Below are 18,657 nucleotides of genomic sequence, written 5' to 3' on the forward strand. Positions count from 1 at the left end.
TGTTTTGTCTGATGCTTGGTCCGTTTCTGTGTGTGTTACGTTTCAGTGTTATGTCGTTGTTCTCCTCTTATATTTAATGCGTTTCCCTCGGTTTTAGTTTGATACCCTGATTTTGTTTTTTGTCCATGGATTTATGAGTTTTGAACAGCGGTATACTACTTTTGCCTTTATTTATAACAATGTTGAGGAAAAATATTTATAAAATTACCGTTAAACTGAATATCCCCGAACTACTATAAATATATAACATCATACATGTCAACTGATAAAAATTCAAATTCAGTTCATGTCCTGCACGGAAGAAACAAATCTCAGATCATAATGCATACGTAATTCAGTTTAATTCAAGTATTAAGGGTACATTTCTTTTTATTCAAATTGAACACTGTGACTTTCCCGAACAAGTTCTCATGGTGAAGTACTAAGTGAAAATTAGCTGAAATTGTCTTTTTTTAATCTGTATCTAATTATTTAACATTTATATACAATAGATATATAACATAACATTAAAAAATATTCACAAAACAATGGTTAAAAGTAAAATGACAAAGACATCATCACAATAATGAAAAAGTTAATGCAATGACACCTTTAGTTGTGTAAAGTGTATTTAAATAGTTTTATAAAATCAATATTACTATTTACATTTCTAAATAAATTACTTCTTGTGAAGATATATCTCTATAGATAACTTGACTTAAGTGCTTGGGTCATGTATCATAAAGTGCAAACTATACTTGCGTATAGGGGTTTTAAAAGTTCTTTACTGGCTCTAAATCCCTCGCACTGTTGACCAAACAGAATTGCTGATATTAACATTTAATAAAATAATTAAGCATTAATAGGAAGTAGAGATAAATAAAATACTTTTCAAAATGGTTTTTTATTGTTCTCGGATAGAAAAATAAAATAATGTAATATGTTGGTATGTATTTATACTCAATATGTTATAAGACTTGATCTCTATCAAGAAGTTACTCTAATTTATTGTCAAATTACTTTAAAGAGACAAATTATGTATGACCTTAAGCTAAGGTAGTTATTGTTAATTAACAGTGTATTTGACACTAAAACTGTAAAGTGAACCAGGCTTTTAATTTGACAATTTACACCAACTGAAAGCCATTAATGCAGCGAGAAACTCCCGCACCCGGAGTCGTCCTTCAGTTGACCCCTAAACAAATATGCATAAAAGTTCAGTGATAATGGACGTCATATTAAACTCTGAATTATACACAAGAAACTTAAATCAAAAATCATACCAGACTAACAAAGGCCAGAGGCTCCTGACTTGGGACAGGCTCCTGTCTTTGGACATTGTCACATACATACATATGTACGTTGAAATTATCTGATAAAAACCATTTCACTAGAAAATCATTTTTAGACTGTACTGCTACCCAAAATATTTCATAAATTTACATGTCATTAGAAAACAAATATTAAAGTATCAACACTGAAATGCACTGAACAATCACATTCGACGGAACAGTATCAGAATGTTTGGAACTTCAGCATGAAGCATCAATCTATTGGTGAATAGTCAATTGACCTAGAAAATGTACAAATGTGCAAAAACATACAAACATCTACAAAAATTACATCTACCTATACCATTACAGATGAATCTATATCTAAATCATTATCATAAAATGAAACTGCAGTTTGTAAATATCCTTTCATTGCACTTTTCACATTGATTGAAAAATGTCTCAAGGGTTGATAGATTCATTTTTCTATCTTATCATTCCGAGCCTATCTGTTAGGTAATATTTGTTTATGGAAAATAAAAACAATATTTGAAGCACATGTTCTTCCTCCTTTTTTTTGTTTGCCTTTTTTCTGTACTTTCACTTTCACCGTTGTTGTAGATCTACTGGTCGTGGTTTAACGTCTTGATTATTTCTAGGTAATTCTTCTGTAGACGTATTTTATAATCTGGAACATCTTGTAATTCTAAAATAATATACATATTTATATTATACATCAGTTCTTCGGTGATAATGTTTGCTGTCTAATTCACTACAATTAAAAATAAGTTCCCATTATAAACCAATTACTATTTTAACCAATGACATTTTATTTTAATAGTATCTATCTGATAATGCATAATGTAAGTAATCAATAATATTTTTAAAACCATTTACAAATTTATGTCATGTTATATAGTTCAATAGATAAGTAATATGCCATCAAAGAAAGCATTCAGTAGTTTAAATTCTAATTTTGTTTTTCATTTTTGATATTCCTGAATTATTTAATTTTGGATGTAAGGCGTCTTCTGATTGGCTGACGTCGTTTTGTTATCAGCTCATAGACATAATTATGTCATGTGACCGTGACGTCATCAAAGTTTTTTCGTGATTTTCTACGGTTCAAAATATAATTAAGAACTAAATTATAAGAAATGACTGTAATATTTTTTTTGCGTATTCGAAATAACATAACAAATGTGGCGGGTTATTCAGTGTGCCCCACATTTTGTATGTTATTACTTCATAGACAGAAAATATATTACAGTCATTCCTTAATTATTTTTGTGGTTTATAAAGATGCTATCAATATAAAAAATCATCAACCATTAATCTATCAAAAGGTAAAATCACAAACATACTGAACTCAGTGGAAAATCCAATCGGACAGTCACTAATCACATGGCAAAATCCAATGACAAAACACATCAAAAACGAATGAACAAGAACTGTCATATTCCTGACTTGGTACAGGCATTTTCAAATGTAAACAATGGTGGATTAAACCTGGTTTTAAAGCGCTAAACCTCTCACTTTGATGACAGTCTCATCAAATTCTGTTATATTTTCAATGAGGTGTGAACTAAACAGACATGATAAATAAAATAGCCAAAATATGGGAACAACAGTCACATCGTGTAACAATTTTAAAAGGAACAATTTAACAGAAATGATTGTCGGAAATATTGAAAATATTGATGTCAGTAAAAGAGTTGTAATCAACAATTCATTTGTCCTGTCGTTTTATCCATCGTCTTGACCCATCTAGAGTGTTTTATGATTTAGGCCACATATTGGTCAGTCAACCTATCTTTCCTACTGTCTTTTAATGCAAAATACGCAATTGTAAGATGTCTGTGTAAACAACATTTGTTGCTAGAAAATAAACCAGCAGTTGAGACCATACAAATGAAAAAGGTAGAATGAGCAGCATTCTGGATGCAGTAGCACTTACTATCAATTAGTGAACAAGGTTCCTTTTAATATTGTAAATTTGTTGGCCACACAATTGGGGAACAGTACTACATAAACAGTGATAAATAACACTGTTTTAAAATAGTCTGAAATATGCTACAGAAAACGCATTGTACCATGAACAAATAGTGTACACATGAACAAAAGCAAATTGATTTTATTTTAAAAAATATTCCAAATCTGGTAAAATATTATAAATTGCAAGCCGAGATGAAATATAATTTGTAGGATGTTACAATAATTCGACTCTTTTTGTATTGTCATAAGTGTAACAAATAAACAGCTATTTCTAATGTTGATGAAAGGATCAAATGCACACCAGGGATCTCTATGATCTGTTTAATGATGACACATACAGATCTTACCTGTTTTATAAGGTGGTGGCACTGAGCTGGATGAATCAGACATCAATTTTTCTGCTAGATCTTCGTATCCACTATTTTGCATTAAAACATAAAAACACATAGATTTATTAGGCTCTCCCCTTTTGATCACTATATCTAGCATGGTGTTTTCCTGATCAGTATTTTGTTCAATGCTGCGTCTGTCATCCACTGATATCACTAACTTTGTCATCATTTGATCCAAAATATCCCTCAGGTCTAATTTGGTATATGAAATGATATAAGATAACACATTGAAAATTAATGATAAATATGATAGAGAATAAGGAGATGTGGTCATATGTGTTAATATGACAACTATTCATCGACCAAAGGACAAATAGATAAAAAATTACAGGTCAAAGCAAGGCCTTAAATACAGGTAATTAACAAAACAGAAAAGTATAAAAAATCCCAAAAATCAGAAGATGTGAAACTATTCAAAAGAAGAAAATTCAAAGTCCTGGTACCTACTTTAAACATAAACAACACGACGGGTGCCACATGTAGAGCAGGATATGCTTACCCTTTCGGAGCACCTAAGATCATCCCTAGTTTTTGGTGGGATTTGTGTTGTTTATTCTTTAGTTTTCTATGTTGTGTCATGTCACCGACTCATGTGTACTATTGTTTGTCTGGTTTCAAGTTACTTGTGATAAGCAAATTTCTTTTTAAATAAGTGTATATTCTTGTCTTAGACATGATTTGAACAGCATGCTTACATGATTTGTATCACAAAGAAGACTACTTTTGGGGCAACAATCCAGCAAATATTTGGTAATGCTAAAAAAAATACTTCTGATCTGACCATTAGAGCAAATATTCCCCCTATTCAAATTTCATATTATGCAACTATAGACTTTTGATGAGGTTGACATTGTTTCCGAAAAAAACAAAGATATGATGTTCACTGAAGCAAAATAGACCGTTAAAAATCTCGTTTGCACGACTAAAATTTGATATGTTTAGCCCTTTTGTAGCTTACTATGCGTTATGGGTTTTGCTTATTGTTGATTTTGCGCGTTTCATCTACTTAAGACTCATGAATAACGCTCTGATCAAAATAGTCAAAAAGACAAACATGTTCAAAGTTGGCAATACTGTACTTGCAAAGATTGAAATACACGCGCATATTTGTGAATCTTTTTATCTATACTATTAAATGAGGAGACCTCATTTTTGTGTCATTTCTCTTCCTTCCACACTAAATTTATCGTTATACCTCTATGTCCTATATGTACCATCCATAGTCGCATTTGTCATCCTTGCTTATGATAAGTTCCGTATGGGTAATTTTGGGAGGAAAACGAAAAAATGTGTCTGGATAGTTTTTCCGTCATTGGACGGAATTTTAAATGAGATTAGACTTCCGGTTTGCATTTTTCTGTGTTTGAACATACCTATACTAATAAAGTGCATTTGCTATCTTCTATGAATTTCAAGGTTACCAACCACGGCGATCACAGAGTTGATTATATAGAGAGGTTCTCTACAATATATCTATGACCGCCGTGGATTGATTAGTAAACGGGGAATTGATAGTAAAAAGAAAATACACTATATTTATAGTAATGAATGTTCATAATATACAGACAAACGCTAGCGTTATTGAAATGAATAAAAAAAACAAGAAACAAGGGCATTTTGGAAAAGAAACAAGAGGCTTTCAAGAGCCTGAATCGCTCACCTTAATTCTTTTGGTTAAATCTCTCATCAATGATTATTTTGGCTTTTCAATTTATTTAAATGTTTTTTGGATCGTCCTATTTTCTTCAAAAGCCAAAAAAAATAATCATTTTCTCCTATGTTTTATTTTAGCCATATGAGCTGTTTCTTGACATACAAGGAAATAAAATATAAAATTTATACTAGATACTCTGAAACTCATTTAGCCTAAGTTTGGCTGAAATTGATACAGAAGTTTCAAAGGAGAAGATTTTTTAAAGTAAGTCAACATGATGAACAAATTGTGAAAAAAGTCTTTAAAGGGCAATAACTCCTTAAGGGGTCAATTGACAATTTTGGTCAAATTGACTTAATTGAAGATCTTACTTTGCTGAACATTATTGCTGTTTACAGTTTATTTCTATCTATAATTATATTCAAGATAATAAACAAAAACAGCAAAATTTCCTTAAAATTATCAATTCAGGGGCAGCAACCCAACAACAGGTTGTCTGATTCATCTGAAAATTTCAGGGCAGATAAATCCTGACCTGATAAACAATATTACCCAATATCAGATTTGCTCTTAATGCTTTGGTTTTTGAGTTATAAGCCAAAAACTGCATTTGACCCCTATGTTCTATTTTTAGCAATGGCAACCATGTTTGTTGATAGATCATAACTTCGGATACAATTTACAAACAAGATACCCTAAGGAACATTCAGTTAACGTTTGGAAGTATTTGGCCCAGTAGTATCAGAGGAGAAGATTTTTGTAAAAGATTTCTAAGATTTATGAAAAATGGTTAAAAATTGACTATAAAGGGTAATAACTCCTAAAGGGGTCAACTGACCATTTCCGTCATGTTGACTTATTTGTGAATCTTACTTTGCTGAACATTATTGCTGTTTACAGTTTATCTCTATCTATAATAATATTCAAGAAAATAACCAAAAACAGCAAAATTTCCTTAAAATTATCAATTCAGGGGCAGCAACCCAACAACAGGTTGTCTGATTCATCTGAAAATTTCAGGGCAGATAGATCTTGACCTGATAAACAATATAAGGCCAGGTCAGATTTGCTATAAATGCTTTGGTTTTTGAGTTAAAAGCCAAAAACTGCATTTGACCCCTATGTTCTATTTTTAGCAATGGCGACCATGTTTGTTGATAGATCATAACTTCGGATACAATTTACAAACTAGATACCCTAAGGAACATTCAGTTAAAGTTTGGAAGAATTTTGCCAAGTAGTTTCAGAGGAGAAGAATTTTGTAAAAGATTACTAAGATTTACGAAAAATGGTTAAAAATTGACTATAAAAGGCAATAACTCCTAAAGGGGTCAACTGACCATTTCTGTCATGCTAACTTATGTGTAAATCTTACTTTGCTGAACATTATTCCTGTTTACAGTTTATCTCTATCTATAATAATATTCAAGATAATAACCAAAAACAGCAAAATTTCCTTAAAATTATCAATTCAGGGGCAGCAACCCAACAACAGATTGTCTGATTCATCTGAAAATTTCAGGGCAGATAGATCTTGACCTGATAAACAATTTTACCCAATGTCAGATTTGCTCTAAATGCTTTGGTTTTTGAGTTATAAGCCAAAAACTGCATTTGACCCCTATGTTCTATTTTTAGCAATGGCGACCATGTTTGTTGATAGATCAAAACTTCGGATACAATTTATAAATTAGATACCCTAAGGAACATTCAGTTAAAGTTTGAAAGTATTTGGCCCAGTAGTTTCAGAGGAGAAGATTCTTGAAATAGTTTACGACGACAGACGACGGACGACAGACGACGGACGACAGACGACGACGGACGCCAAGTGATGGCATAAGCTCACTTGTCCCTTCGGGACAGGTGAGCTAAAAAGGAGGAGCCGGGCTAGAAAAACAATTTTCCTGTTTCAAAGTACCCATGACTGTTGATACCTTTTTCTGAAATTCTTAAGTCATAAAATCTTTCACAAAACTTCATCGTATCACGAAATATATTGAATAGAGAGGGTCTATATAAATAAACAATGACCACCGTGGATTGATAAGTAAACTGAGGTTGATACTAAAAAGCAAACACACTTTATTTATAGTAATGAATATAAAAAAGAAGATGTGGTATGATTGCCAATGAGACAACTATCCACCAAAGACCAAAATGACACAGACATTAACAACTATAGGTCACCGTACGGCCTTCAACAATGAGCAAAGCCCATACCACATAGTCAGCTATAAAAAGCCCCGATAAGACACTGTAAAACAATTCAAACGAGAAAACTAACGGCCTTATTTATGTAAAAAAAATGAACGAAAAACAAATATGTAACACATAAACAAATGACATCCACTAAATTACAAGCTCCTAATTTGGGACAGGCACATACATAAATAATGTGGCGGGGTTAAACATGTAAGCGGGATCCCAACACTCCCCCTAACCTGAGACACTGGTATAACAGTACAACATAAGAACGAACTATAAAAATCAGTTGAAAAAGGCTTAACTAATCAGATGACCAAAAACACAAGAGGAAGTTCGTAATATACTTAACGTATGTTCATATTGAAATTAATAGAAAACACAAAAATGGGATTTGGAAAAAAAGGAAGAGTAGAAAACAGTTTTCCTCTCCCCAAGTACCTATGACTTTTGATATGTTTCCTGGATTTCTCCAGTCATTATTTGTTTGTACAAAAAATCATTCTACAACACTAAACATACTTTCAACCGCGCTCTGAATGACCGCGATTTTGCATGCGTATTCTAGTATATTACATTTATTAATAACAATGAAAATTACAATACTTATTAATATCAAATTGTGGTGGTAATTAGAGAATGAATTGTATTATCTAGCTATGTCGATGTTTCTTCTGAATCAAATTGTAAACTAAATATAAATTTCGTTGAACCAAACTAAAATCAAAGAAATTAAATAAATAAAATGTCAAACTTACCTGATAAACTAGGGTCAAACTGCTTTTTTTCCTGTTCCTGTAGAATAAACAAGCATACATAGAGTTTGACCCAAGACTCCTTAATGTGTTTTCTACTATAAAACTTTTATAGACCTAAATATACAGTTTTACGACAAGTATCCCATAACATTTACATGAACCAAGAAAATGAGGTCAAGGTCAGATAAACAAAGTCGGAAATACATGTTCACTTTTGAATCCATACACCAACTATAGTTGACCTTTTGCCTATAGTATACCTATAGATTATTACATTGATACCAGTGGATTATAGGATTTATCCAATTGAGATAGTTAAATTGTCAATTTTAAAGTCCAAGCCTTGGCGAGGACTTTAAAAATTAAAATTTAACTATCGAGATTGGATAAATCCGATAATCCACGCGTAACTATGTAATAATCTGTTTCTCTAATGATTACATTTTCCTTTTTTTTCTGTAAAAAAATCCCCTTCTACTTTCCACGAAGTTGTCAATGTCATTAACACCTGTTAGAACATTTTCATTCGTTCAATGAGCTGAGAAAGGTTATGACCCTAAAACTCAGCCAATCATCTTCTGAGATCACTGGCAACCACACATTGATTAATTTGTTTTATACAATTGGTTTGGAAAGGGATATATTTCCATAGAATTAGAGACAAGAAATTATTTCTAACCATAAAAACTTTATATCAAACAATGAACCATGACAATGTGGTAAAGGTCAGATGATATCTACCAGATAGACATACTGGTATACACCTTAAATTAATCTCAACAAATAAAGGTGAGTATGCTTGTAGACCAAAACACTAAGACATAACTTTGGGTTTTAGGTTAAAGTTAATAATAATAATTGAAAGTTTGGCAAACATAAATTTATTTACTAACTATCGATAACACATGGGTTTGTTGTTATATTATGAATATTTATTCATGTTTACAATAATATTTAAATTAATTTTGCATAACAATAAGTCACCTTAATAAAGTTAAGAGTTTAAAGTTCTTTATATGACAACACAGACTGGTCATTCGCGGTAAAAGTTTACGTTGAAAATCCATTTTTGACCATTTTATTTATCATGTCTGTTTAGTTCACGCATCATTGTAAACATAACAGAATTTGATGAGACTGTCTTCAAAGAGAGAGGTTTAGTGCTATAATACCAGGTTTAATCCACCATTTGCATTTGCAAAAGGCCAGTACCAAGTCAGGAATATTACAGTTTTTGTCCATTCGTTGTTGATGTGTTTTGTCATTTGATTTTGCCATGTGATTATGGACTTTCTGATTAGATTTTCAATTTAGTTCAGTTTTTTTTGTGATTTTACTATTTTCATAGCTTGACCTTTGGAAGCTCAGTCTTAGTGCAGTAAAGTTTTAATTCCCTCCACCCTGTGAACATGTTTTGTATAAGTATATAATTACTGTAAGTTTTTACGCATTACGTTTTTTCTGCAGATCTTAAAAAGAACATTATGCTTGTTTCTGATTTAAAAGATTATATTTCATTATTTTTCATTGTAGATATGTTTGTAAGACATGTAAGCTGCAGCGGTCTTAGTGTGCTGGCAAAGCGATTTGAAGATAGTTGTATTATAAGATAATGAAACTTTGCTGCACTTGTCTAGGCGAGCTATTTCTCATGTTTGAGTTTTTGTTCACAAATACTTTATGTGCGTTTGGACCACAAATCAGAAAACAATTTAGAACGGGCACATCACAATTTACATATATGATGAGTTAAAAGTGCTATATTTCAAGGTAAAGGACAGATAAAGGTTAACTTGCTCATTATTGAAAGCTGCACTTTGCACTAAATTTGTTAAGTATAATGTCATTTAGTCCCTGTTGGAGAGCTGCATCATTGGCAATCATACCACATAATTTGAAGTCATCTAAAACAGCAATCAATACATGTTTTATGACCTTTTGGAGTTATTGAGTACTAAGAATACGTCTATGTACCTCTTAATGTTTTTTGTCTGTAACTGATAGTTTTTCTGAACGTATCATAGCAAGATATGAGTGCAGATATTTTATGATTTTTTTACTAGTAGTAAATGAATTTATGAAACATATGAGATCAAGCTTTATAGTATAAACAAGTCTTGCAGATAAATTTCCAAATTGCTTTGAATCCCTGATATAACCTTTTCCATTTCTATGGGGATATTAATACACATTTTTTGCTAATTTCACCAATTTAAGACTCTCCTGTATATGTGTTTATCTACTTACCAAACTGTCATTAATGTTTGGCTCAACATCATACGTTTTCATCACATAAGCTAGTCCATCAGACGCTTTAACATTTTTCAAAGCTACCATTAGTCGGTAGATTGTTGGCTTTACCTGGCCAGATTTCCATTTGATGAGAAGATCATGAAATTGACCATAAACATCCCTTGGATTGTTTTTTATTGTCGCCTTAATGCTATTAATGCTTAGTTCTAATTCAATGCCTAAGTGAACAATGCAATCACCTATCAATTGTTTTTCTGTCAAACTATTAATTACGTCATCTGAAGGTTCATCTTGTAGGCCAACATTAGCTATTTCTGTAACAAAAAAAGACAGAAAGAAACTGGAATTTTTTGAATGTCATATCAAAACATGATATTATCATGTGGAATAGTCCATGGGACATAGATGATACCCCATGTGCATAAAGCATTATATAGCATTATAAAGGGACATAAATCAAGAACGTTAACAGTAACACTACCAAAATTTGTTCCTGATTTGAGTTTTGTAGCATTCTATACATGAAAATGGCTTATAACATGTTGAGGGAAACTGAAGTTAGAGAAAGGAAACGAAGCATTTGGCAATGTATCTTCTTTAACGGAACATAACTCTTAATCAGCAAAAGTAATGCCAAAACAAATAACCCATTTCAAACTTGATATGTGATTTGTGGTACATGTAATAAATATTCGGTTTCATACATTTGGTTGTGGCACAGTAAAAAAGAAAACAAAATGCAAAACTTTTAAAGCTTTGTATGCATACGTTGGTCACCAAAATTCAAAATTGATTTTTTTAGTGGTAATAAGCATTATAAATAAGATTCATAACATTAAGTTAAGAGAACAGAAACCATTTTTGGAACGTGCGGCAGAGACATAATAGTTATTAAAGGTACCAGGATTAACAATCTTTTATCCTTATTTTGAAGTATTACAATAAAAAATGATCGAATATATCTAGTTAATAAATCAACATACATGAAACTTTAATGTAATGATTCATTTTGTTTGTGTGTAGTAGAAATAAATTCACCATATATGCAATGATTAAAATAACCAGAAAGGCTCTAATAAATTAATAAGAGCAAATAAAGTATGGAGTTGAAGTGCATTGAAGACCAAATAATCCTTAAATTTTTCCAAATGCAGGTACGTTAATCTATTACTGAGGAAATTATATAAAGCAAGATTCGAAGCCATAAATTAAAGATAAATATTTTTTGTAATGAATCAGCCACTCAATTATACAAATACACCTACTTGTTAAAGTTTGATCCTCTCTGTGTACCTGAAATATGTCAGAGGTAAAATTGAATTAAAGTCTTTAATAGTATCAAAATCAAATATAAAACCAGGAAAAACCCGATACATATTCTATAAAAATGTAAATTCTCATGTTGTCCTGTGATGCCAAATAGGAACATTGGTGTTATAGGATTCAAGGCATATTATTATTCATAGGCAAACGCATATATGTATTGAAATGCAGGAACATAATGACATTGCATATAATGCAGAAATAATTGATGTACTTTTTTGTAAAACACTACACATATATAAAGATATTATTGTTGCTTTACTGTTGCAAGGACTTTAATTGTTACATTTTTACCTAAAGTCTATATACTATTCTTAAATCAAGTGCTTTAGAAACACAATTAATAAAGTGTAATTTATATTTTCATGAAATATAAACACATTGTACCAGTCCTGCATTGTTTAGCTTTATTACTTCATTGCAGGCGGTGTGATGTGTTTTATACAATATGTATATACCTGACGTTTCGATCTTTTTTTTTCTTAGCATTATTTTATAAATGTTTATGTACCATCTACTTAACCATATGATTTGATTGGTGAAAAAGTCTTTATTCGTCACAAACAAATATAACAAGTGAATCTGTGAGCTACCTCTTACTATTGATATCCTGCCACTAAAAGAACATGGTAAACATAAAATTGTTCAGCGGAGAATCACGGTATACTAGGTGACTTAATAAAATTTCATAAATCCTTGTATTGTAGTTTCCGAGTAAAATGTGACAAACATTTTCAAATTGGTTAACATCTTTAAATGATACAAATGATCGATAAACAGGAATGTGTAAAGTTATTAATCTGAAAACACATCACACAGTATATGTGACTTACATAAAATATGAAACCCAATTTCAGAAATCCTGAGAAACATGCATCAAAAAATGAACGTCATTGGAAGGGCGGATGAATGTACACACAGAGGTAACACAACAGTGTAACAAAATTAAGTCAGACAAAAAAAAATGATTTTATTTATCCAACCTGACACAGATAGTGCTGTCTTTTAATAGCCGTCAGTGCCGTCTGCAGTTTTCTGAATGTTGCATTCATTTGGTTACTTTCTGTTTTATCCCTCCATTCAAAGAGCCCCATCAACATAAAATCCATAGGATTTGAAAAATAACGAAAATTTAAGTTCTCCAGATCATTTTTTTCCATTCCAAGTTTTATAAAGAAGTTGGTGAAGTCCCCAATACCAATTGTTCTTGCTAGTTGCACGAAATGATGATTATCTGGTTTCAAGTCCAGTGTTTTTGTTTCAGGACCTGGAAGAGTAAATTAGTTGTTTAGCTTAACTGCTAAATGAGGATACAATAGCTATAGTAATAATGTTGACATTGTGTCTTTATTTTACTTTTTTTTTCATTATTTTAGTAAAATGTTTTTAGCTGAAAGTTGCTCTTTTTGCAAAACTTGTTTCATCAGTAGTACATGCAGTGTTTTGATTTAAATATTTTTCAAACCAAATATAAAAAAAAATCAAAAATCATGAAAAAATCAAAAACACCAAAATAAGAAAATGCCTGTGCATCAAAGTCATAACAACACTGTTACATAATTAATGGAATTCAATTATTAATTAAAACGACAGTTTTTCAATAATATGAACCACACCAAATATATCTTATATCTTGCTTTATTATTTATATGGTCCGAGACCACAATTGTCGTCCCTTGATTTTCGTTGTCTACAAATATAGTCCCTAGAGTTGACAGAGAGTTACTTGCCATTAATTTTTATACACCTTCCAAATTAATTTGTCCATGTGTAATGCCTCAAATTGCAAGTAAGGGGGTGAAATTAAACTGTAAAAAAAATTTGGTCCTGAATTTTAAAGGAAAGTAGTGATTTGGTCCAGCTGAAAAAGGTTAAATATTACAACTTCGGAAGCTGTCAAAAGATTGCAAGACACCTTAAACATAAAATTGTCTTTACTTTGAGTTAGAGCCGATGAAGTTTTCATATAATTTGTCCCAAAAGTAGTACAACACACTGTCAAAATTTCATTGAGAAAGGGTAGGTGGGATTTTTAAAATTTTCATTGATGTTCTAAAAGATATGCACTACGAAATAATTGTGGTCTCAGACCATATCTAGAATAATGTTATCTTTTATTGTTTATTCTATTACCTTTACAATTTGAGTCACAATGCTTCTTATTCTGAAAATAAACAAATACACTTGATCAGCTTTTAGTTTGCAACCAGTATGTTTTGGTAAATATTTACTCAACCCTTTGATTTTCAATGGTATCCCTTGTTTCATTAGTATTTTTTGTTGCAGGAATACAAAACTTTAAAGTTCACACATATCATTTTCATCATCCAGCTAGTTATGTTAACCACTGTTTTTGTGACAAGCTGGATTTCCTTAATCTAATAAAGAAGCTTTTGATTTGATGATGACTACTGCAGTTGTACGCATACTGTACTGTAGATTATAGAGTGTTTTGTTCACTTTCAACTTTGATTAAAGCAACTCTCCCCATAATATACTTATTTTTTTAATATTAAGTGCCTCACATATCTATGCATAACGAGATATGATCAGTAAATATCAACAAGATGCTCTCGAACCCAACAGCACAAGTGATCAGACAAATCGTATTCTTGAAATCATGAGAGCATATACTATTATAGTGCTGTCATTTATTACATCAAAACAGTACTGAACACAAATTAGAATTAATACTGAATACTGGCAAGTAAAACTAATATTGGTAAAACTATTATCAGGAACCATATGGAAGCTTCATTAGTTTTTCAGACATGATTAATTCCAAAACTAAACGAGACTTACCTTGGTAAAAGTTGAAGTTCAGTTGGAATTTAACGTAGTCATCTTTAGTTGTAGGGATCAGATGAGATGTTCGTGCGCATGTGTAGCTTCAGTCTTCAAAGTCGAAGGGTTTGTGCATACAAAAGTACTAAGTACAACATCACAAAAAAGAGGGAGGGATATCGGGAGGGCATCTGATCCCTACAACTAAAGATGACTACGTTAAATTCCAACTGAACTTCAACTTTTACCAAGGTAAGTCTCGTTTAGTTTTGGAATTTAACTACGTCATCCCGTTTCCGGGACCAGATGAGACTTCAAAGAGCACAAGCCCTGAGATAAGTCAAAAAGTTATATTAAAAACCTCCAAAAAAAAACCAAATATATCCCTCCTATATACAAAGTTCATTTACAAATAAAGTTCTATGTACTCAGAACAGCTCTCTGAAAACGTTGTTCATCTGACTCGATCGGCTTCTTGTAGAATTTAGCAAAAGTCTTTTCACTGGTCCAACCAGCTCTTCGTAAAATACATTCCACAGGAATCAGATTATGGAAAGCCTTAGAAACAACTGCTGATCTAGCACTATGCGAAGAATAAGATTTTAAATTAATTCCTGATTTTGACATCACAGTTTTGATCCATCTGCTAATTGTTTCTCTTGAAACGGCTTTAAACGGTTTCACATAACTTATAAAAAGTTTCTGACTATTACTACGAGCTTGAGCTGTTCTCATCAAATATTCTTTTAAAACAGTAAAAACACACAATCTCCTATCTGGAGGATAAGCAAAAAGTTCAACAAAATGTACATTAAACCCAGGTCTATTCTGTTTTAATAAACCTGAATAAAACAAAGTATAACTATCCTTTCCTTTAACTAAATTGTCTAAACATAGCAAAAACAACGACTGTGTCCTACAAGCCGTGGATAAAACAATTAACATTACTAACTTCAATGTTAAATCTTTCAACGAAATATACTTTACGGGAGATAACTTCCGTAAAAAATTAAAAACTTTAGATACGTCCCAAGTTTCACTATATCTAGGTTCTGAAGGTCGCAAATTATAAACACCTTTTAAAAATCTGATGATTGTAGCGTTAGAGCCAACTGTCACTCCATTAAACATTATTCCTAAGGCTGACAATGCAGATCTTGCACAATTTATCGTACTATAACTTAATCCTTTATCAAAAAGCACTGTTAAAAAATCTAAGACTTCATTTAAAGCTGGTTGAAGTGGATCAATTTTCCTTTTACTACAGAAACGGAACCATTGCTTGACATAAGTTGAGTATTGCTTTTTCGTACTGTCTCGCCAAGACGCCAAAATGATTTTGGAAGCCTTGTCTGAAATGCCTTGGTTTTCCAAATTTTTCCTGATAACCGACAAGCAAGAAACTTTAACTGATTGTGAAGAGGATGAATCTTTTCCGTTCCTGGAATGGACAGAAGTCTTTTCTTTTGAGGCAACATTTTTGGAAAGTCTATCAACATTTCTAGTAAAACTGGATACCATGCCTGAGTCAGCCATAATGGTACAATCATCAGAACCTCTGCACTGTCTTTCTGAACTTTCTGTAGACATCTACTAATTAGAGAAAAAGGGGGAAAAAGATAATAAAATACCTCATCAGACCATAAAATACTAAAAGCATTTACAAATACTGCCTCAGGGTCAGGTTTCCACGACGAGAAACTCTTAACTTGACAATTTAATCTAGAGGCAAATAAATCATGGTCTGGAGTACCCCAAATCTCCACTAATTTATGGAAAACTTGCTTATCAAGCATCCACTCTAAATGATCGTCAATTTTTCTTGATTCAACATCTGCAGCGTTATATTTACCAGGAATATGTTCTACTGAAATCCATATATTTCTTTCAATACACCAAACCCACAAAAGTTTGGTTATTTCATTCATTTGCTTGGATTTTATACCACCCATATTGTTAACATAAGCAATTGCACTAGAATTGTCACAAAAAATCTTCACATGTATATCTGAATAATTTTTACAAAAAGCCTTCAGAGTATAAGAAATGGCTAACAATTCCAGAACATTTATGTGATAAGTTTGCTCAACATCATTCCATCTTCCTTGAATTTTTTGGTCTTTAAATAAAGCACCCCAACCTTTTAATGAGGCGTCAGTTGTCATAGAAAAATCTGGATTTTTCCTATTAATGACTCTTTTCTGACAATGTAAGTTTTCAACCCACCATTTTAAATCTGCTTTCATGGCAAATGTTATAGTCATATTTTGATCAAAATTCCCAAATGAAAATTTTAAAGCCTGAATCTTTTCAATTTCAAAATTTCTGTAATATAAATGACCTAAATCCACAGCTGAAAGAGTGGATATTAGCAAGCCTATAACATGGGCAACTAACCGTATACTAGCTACGTTTTTCTTGATCAGATTCTGACATTCTAATTCAATTTTTTCTACTTTTTCTTTTGGCAACACAACTGTCATAGATACAGAATCAATAATATTGCCTAAAAAGACAATTTGTTTAGCAGGCTTGAACACAGATTTTCTTTCATGAATTATAAAACCAAGCCACTCCATTAAATCATTAGTATTTTGTACATTTTCTATGCACTCATCTTCAGTATCTCCAAGCAAAAGAGAGTCATCAATATAAGCTACATTCATATAACCAAATTGCCGTAAAGTTGCAAAAACAGGCTTCATTAACTTTGTAAAGATTCTAGGTTCTGATAGCAAACCATTTGGTAAACAGGTATATTGAAAAATAGTGTTTTTCCATATAAAACGTAATAGTTTCTGATGTTCCTCTGCTATAGGAACAGAATAATATGCATGACGCAAATCAATTGAACTGAAAAAACAATTTGGTTTCACCAATTTTAAAGCCATTTCAAAAGTGTCCATCTTGAAATGATGGGGAATAATAAATTTATTCAATTCTTTTAAATTAAGAATCACTCTATGCTCATTTGTATTTTTCTTAGGAACTGTAAAAATTGGAGATATATATTGATCTGTATCAAATTTAACTTCCACTATTACACCTAATTTTTTCAAATTTTCTATTTCGTCATTTATAATCTTTTCCTGGCCTTTATCAAAAATTCTTTGATATGGTGTGAGACTTTGAGTGGGTATTAAATTATCAATAAATTCAAGGTGACAGTGTTCAACTGTATCCAAAATAAATTTATCAGAAGTAATTTTTTGCCAGTTTTCAACATAATTTTTCAATCTACCTGCTGTAAAAGGTTTAATATCAGAGACACCCGCTAAACTTACCTGTTTAGCATAATTTACTTCCTCAGGAAACTTGGAACACCTCTCAAGTTTTTTGAACCACCTTGATCATTTGAATACTGGCCTCTACCACCGTAACCACGGCCTCGACCACCTCTGTATCCACCACGACGAGACCCTGCACGGCCTCTACCAAAACCTCGTCCTCTACCAAAACTACCTCCTCGAGAAAAACCATTTCCTCTACCTCTTGCATTATTATTATTATTTAAATTTCGACCAAGTCTGTTCATGTCTTGAATTTCTTTCGACTTTTGATGGACATTGTCACCATAAAGCATGTCAGTGAAAGGAATTGAGGGTGAACTTAAATGATGATATTCAGGACTTAAATCAAATCTTTGATATTCCTTTCTTTTTATATTAGTCATCTTGTTATATTGTGACAGTAAAGCTATGGAATCAATCCCCAAATCTATGCAAGACTGCATTTCTTGTTGACAGTCGTCACCCAATTCAGATTTTAGTTTGCACAACATATTTAATAATTTTGTAATTTTACATGATGCTTTAACAACAGTCTCTTGATGTTGTTGTATGACCGAATCAAAAGATCTAGTTTGAGGAGAGAGTAAATCCCAAATGAGCTGATTTACTCTAGTCCTTGTAAGAGAAACACAATTCTCTGGTCTAGCTACTGATTTCATCAGTTCATTGTATTTTTCATCAGATATTCCCTCACGGAAAAATTCATTAACCGTGTCAGCTAAAGTGTCATCTACACTTGTATCAACATTATCTTTT

The 18,657-nt window shown here is 31.8% G+C and overlaps 1 protein-coding gene across 1 annotated transcript in view; it reads right to left on the bottom strand.

Annotated features, from left to right (window-relative positions):
* Window positions 1-371: 371 nt before the first annotated feature.
* Window positions 372-18,657, bottom strand: part of LOC134699927 (uncharacterized) — a 54,042-nt gene continuing 35,756 nt past the window's right edge. The window contains exons 10-16 of the mRNA XM_063561321.1: window positions 13,961-13,991; window positions 12,811-13,094; window positions 11,770-11,797; window positions 10,499-10,818; window positions 8,252-8,288; window positions 3,593-3,829; window positions 372-1,956 (exon numbers count right to left, since the gene is read on the bottom strand). Coding sequence (XP_063417391.1) covers window positions 1,874-1,956; window positions 3,593-3,829; window positions 8,252-8,288; window positions 10,499-10,818; window positions 11,770-11,797; window positions 12,811-13,094; window positions 13,961-13,991 — 1,020 coding nt within the window. The 3' untranslated portion in view covers window positions 372-1,873. The remainder of the gene's footprint in view (window positions 1,957-3,592; window positions 3,830-8,251; window positions 8,289-10,498; window positions 10,819-11,769; window positions 11,798-12,810; window positions 13,095-13,960; window positions 13,992-18,657) is intronic.

The sequence above is a fragment of the Mytilus trossulus genome, unplaced genomic scaffold, assembly GCF_036588685.1.
Source record: "Mytilus trossulus isolate FHL-02 unplaced genomic scaffold, PNRI_Mtr1.1.1.hap1 h1tg000103l__unscaffolded, whole genome shotgun sequence".
NCBI classification, from domain to species: domain Eukaryota; kingdom Metazoa; phylum Mollusca; class Bivalvia; order Mytilida; family Mytilidae; genus Mytilus; species Mytilus trossulus.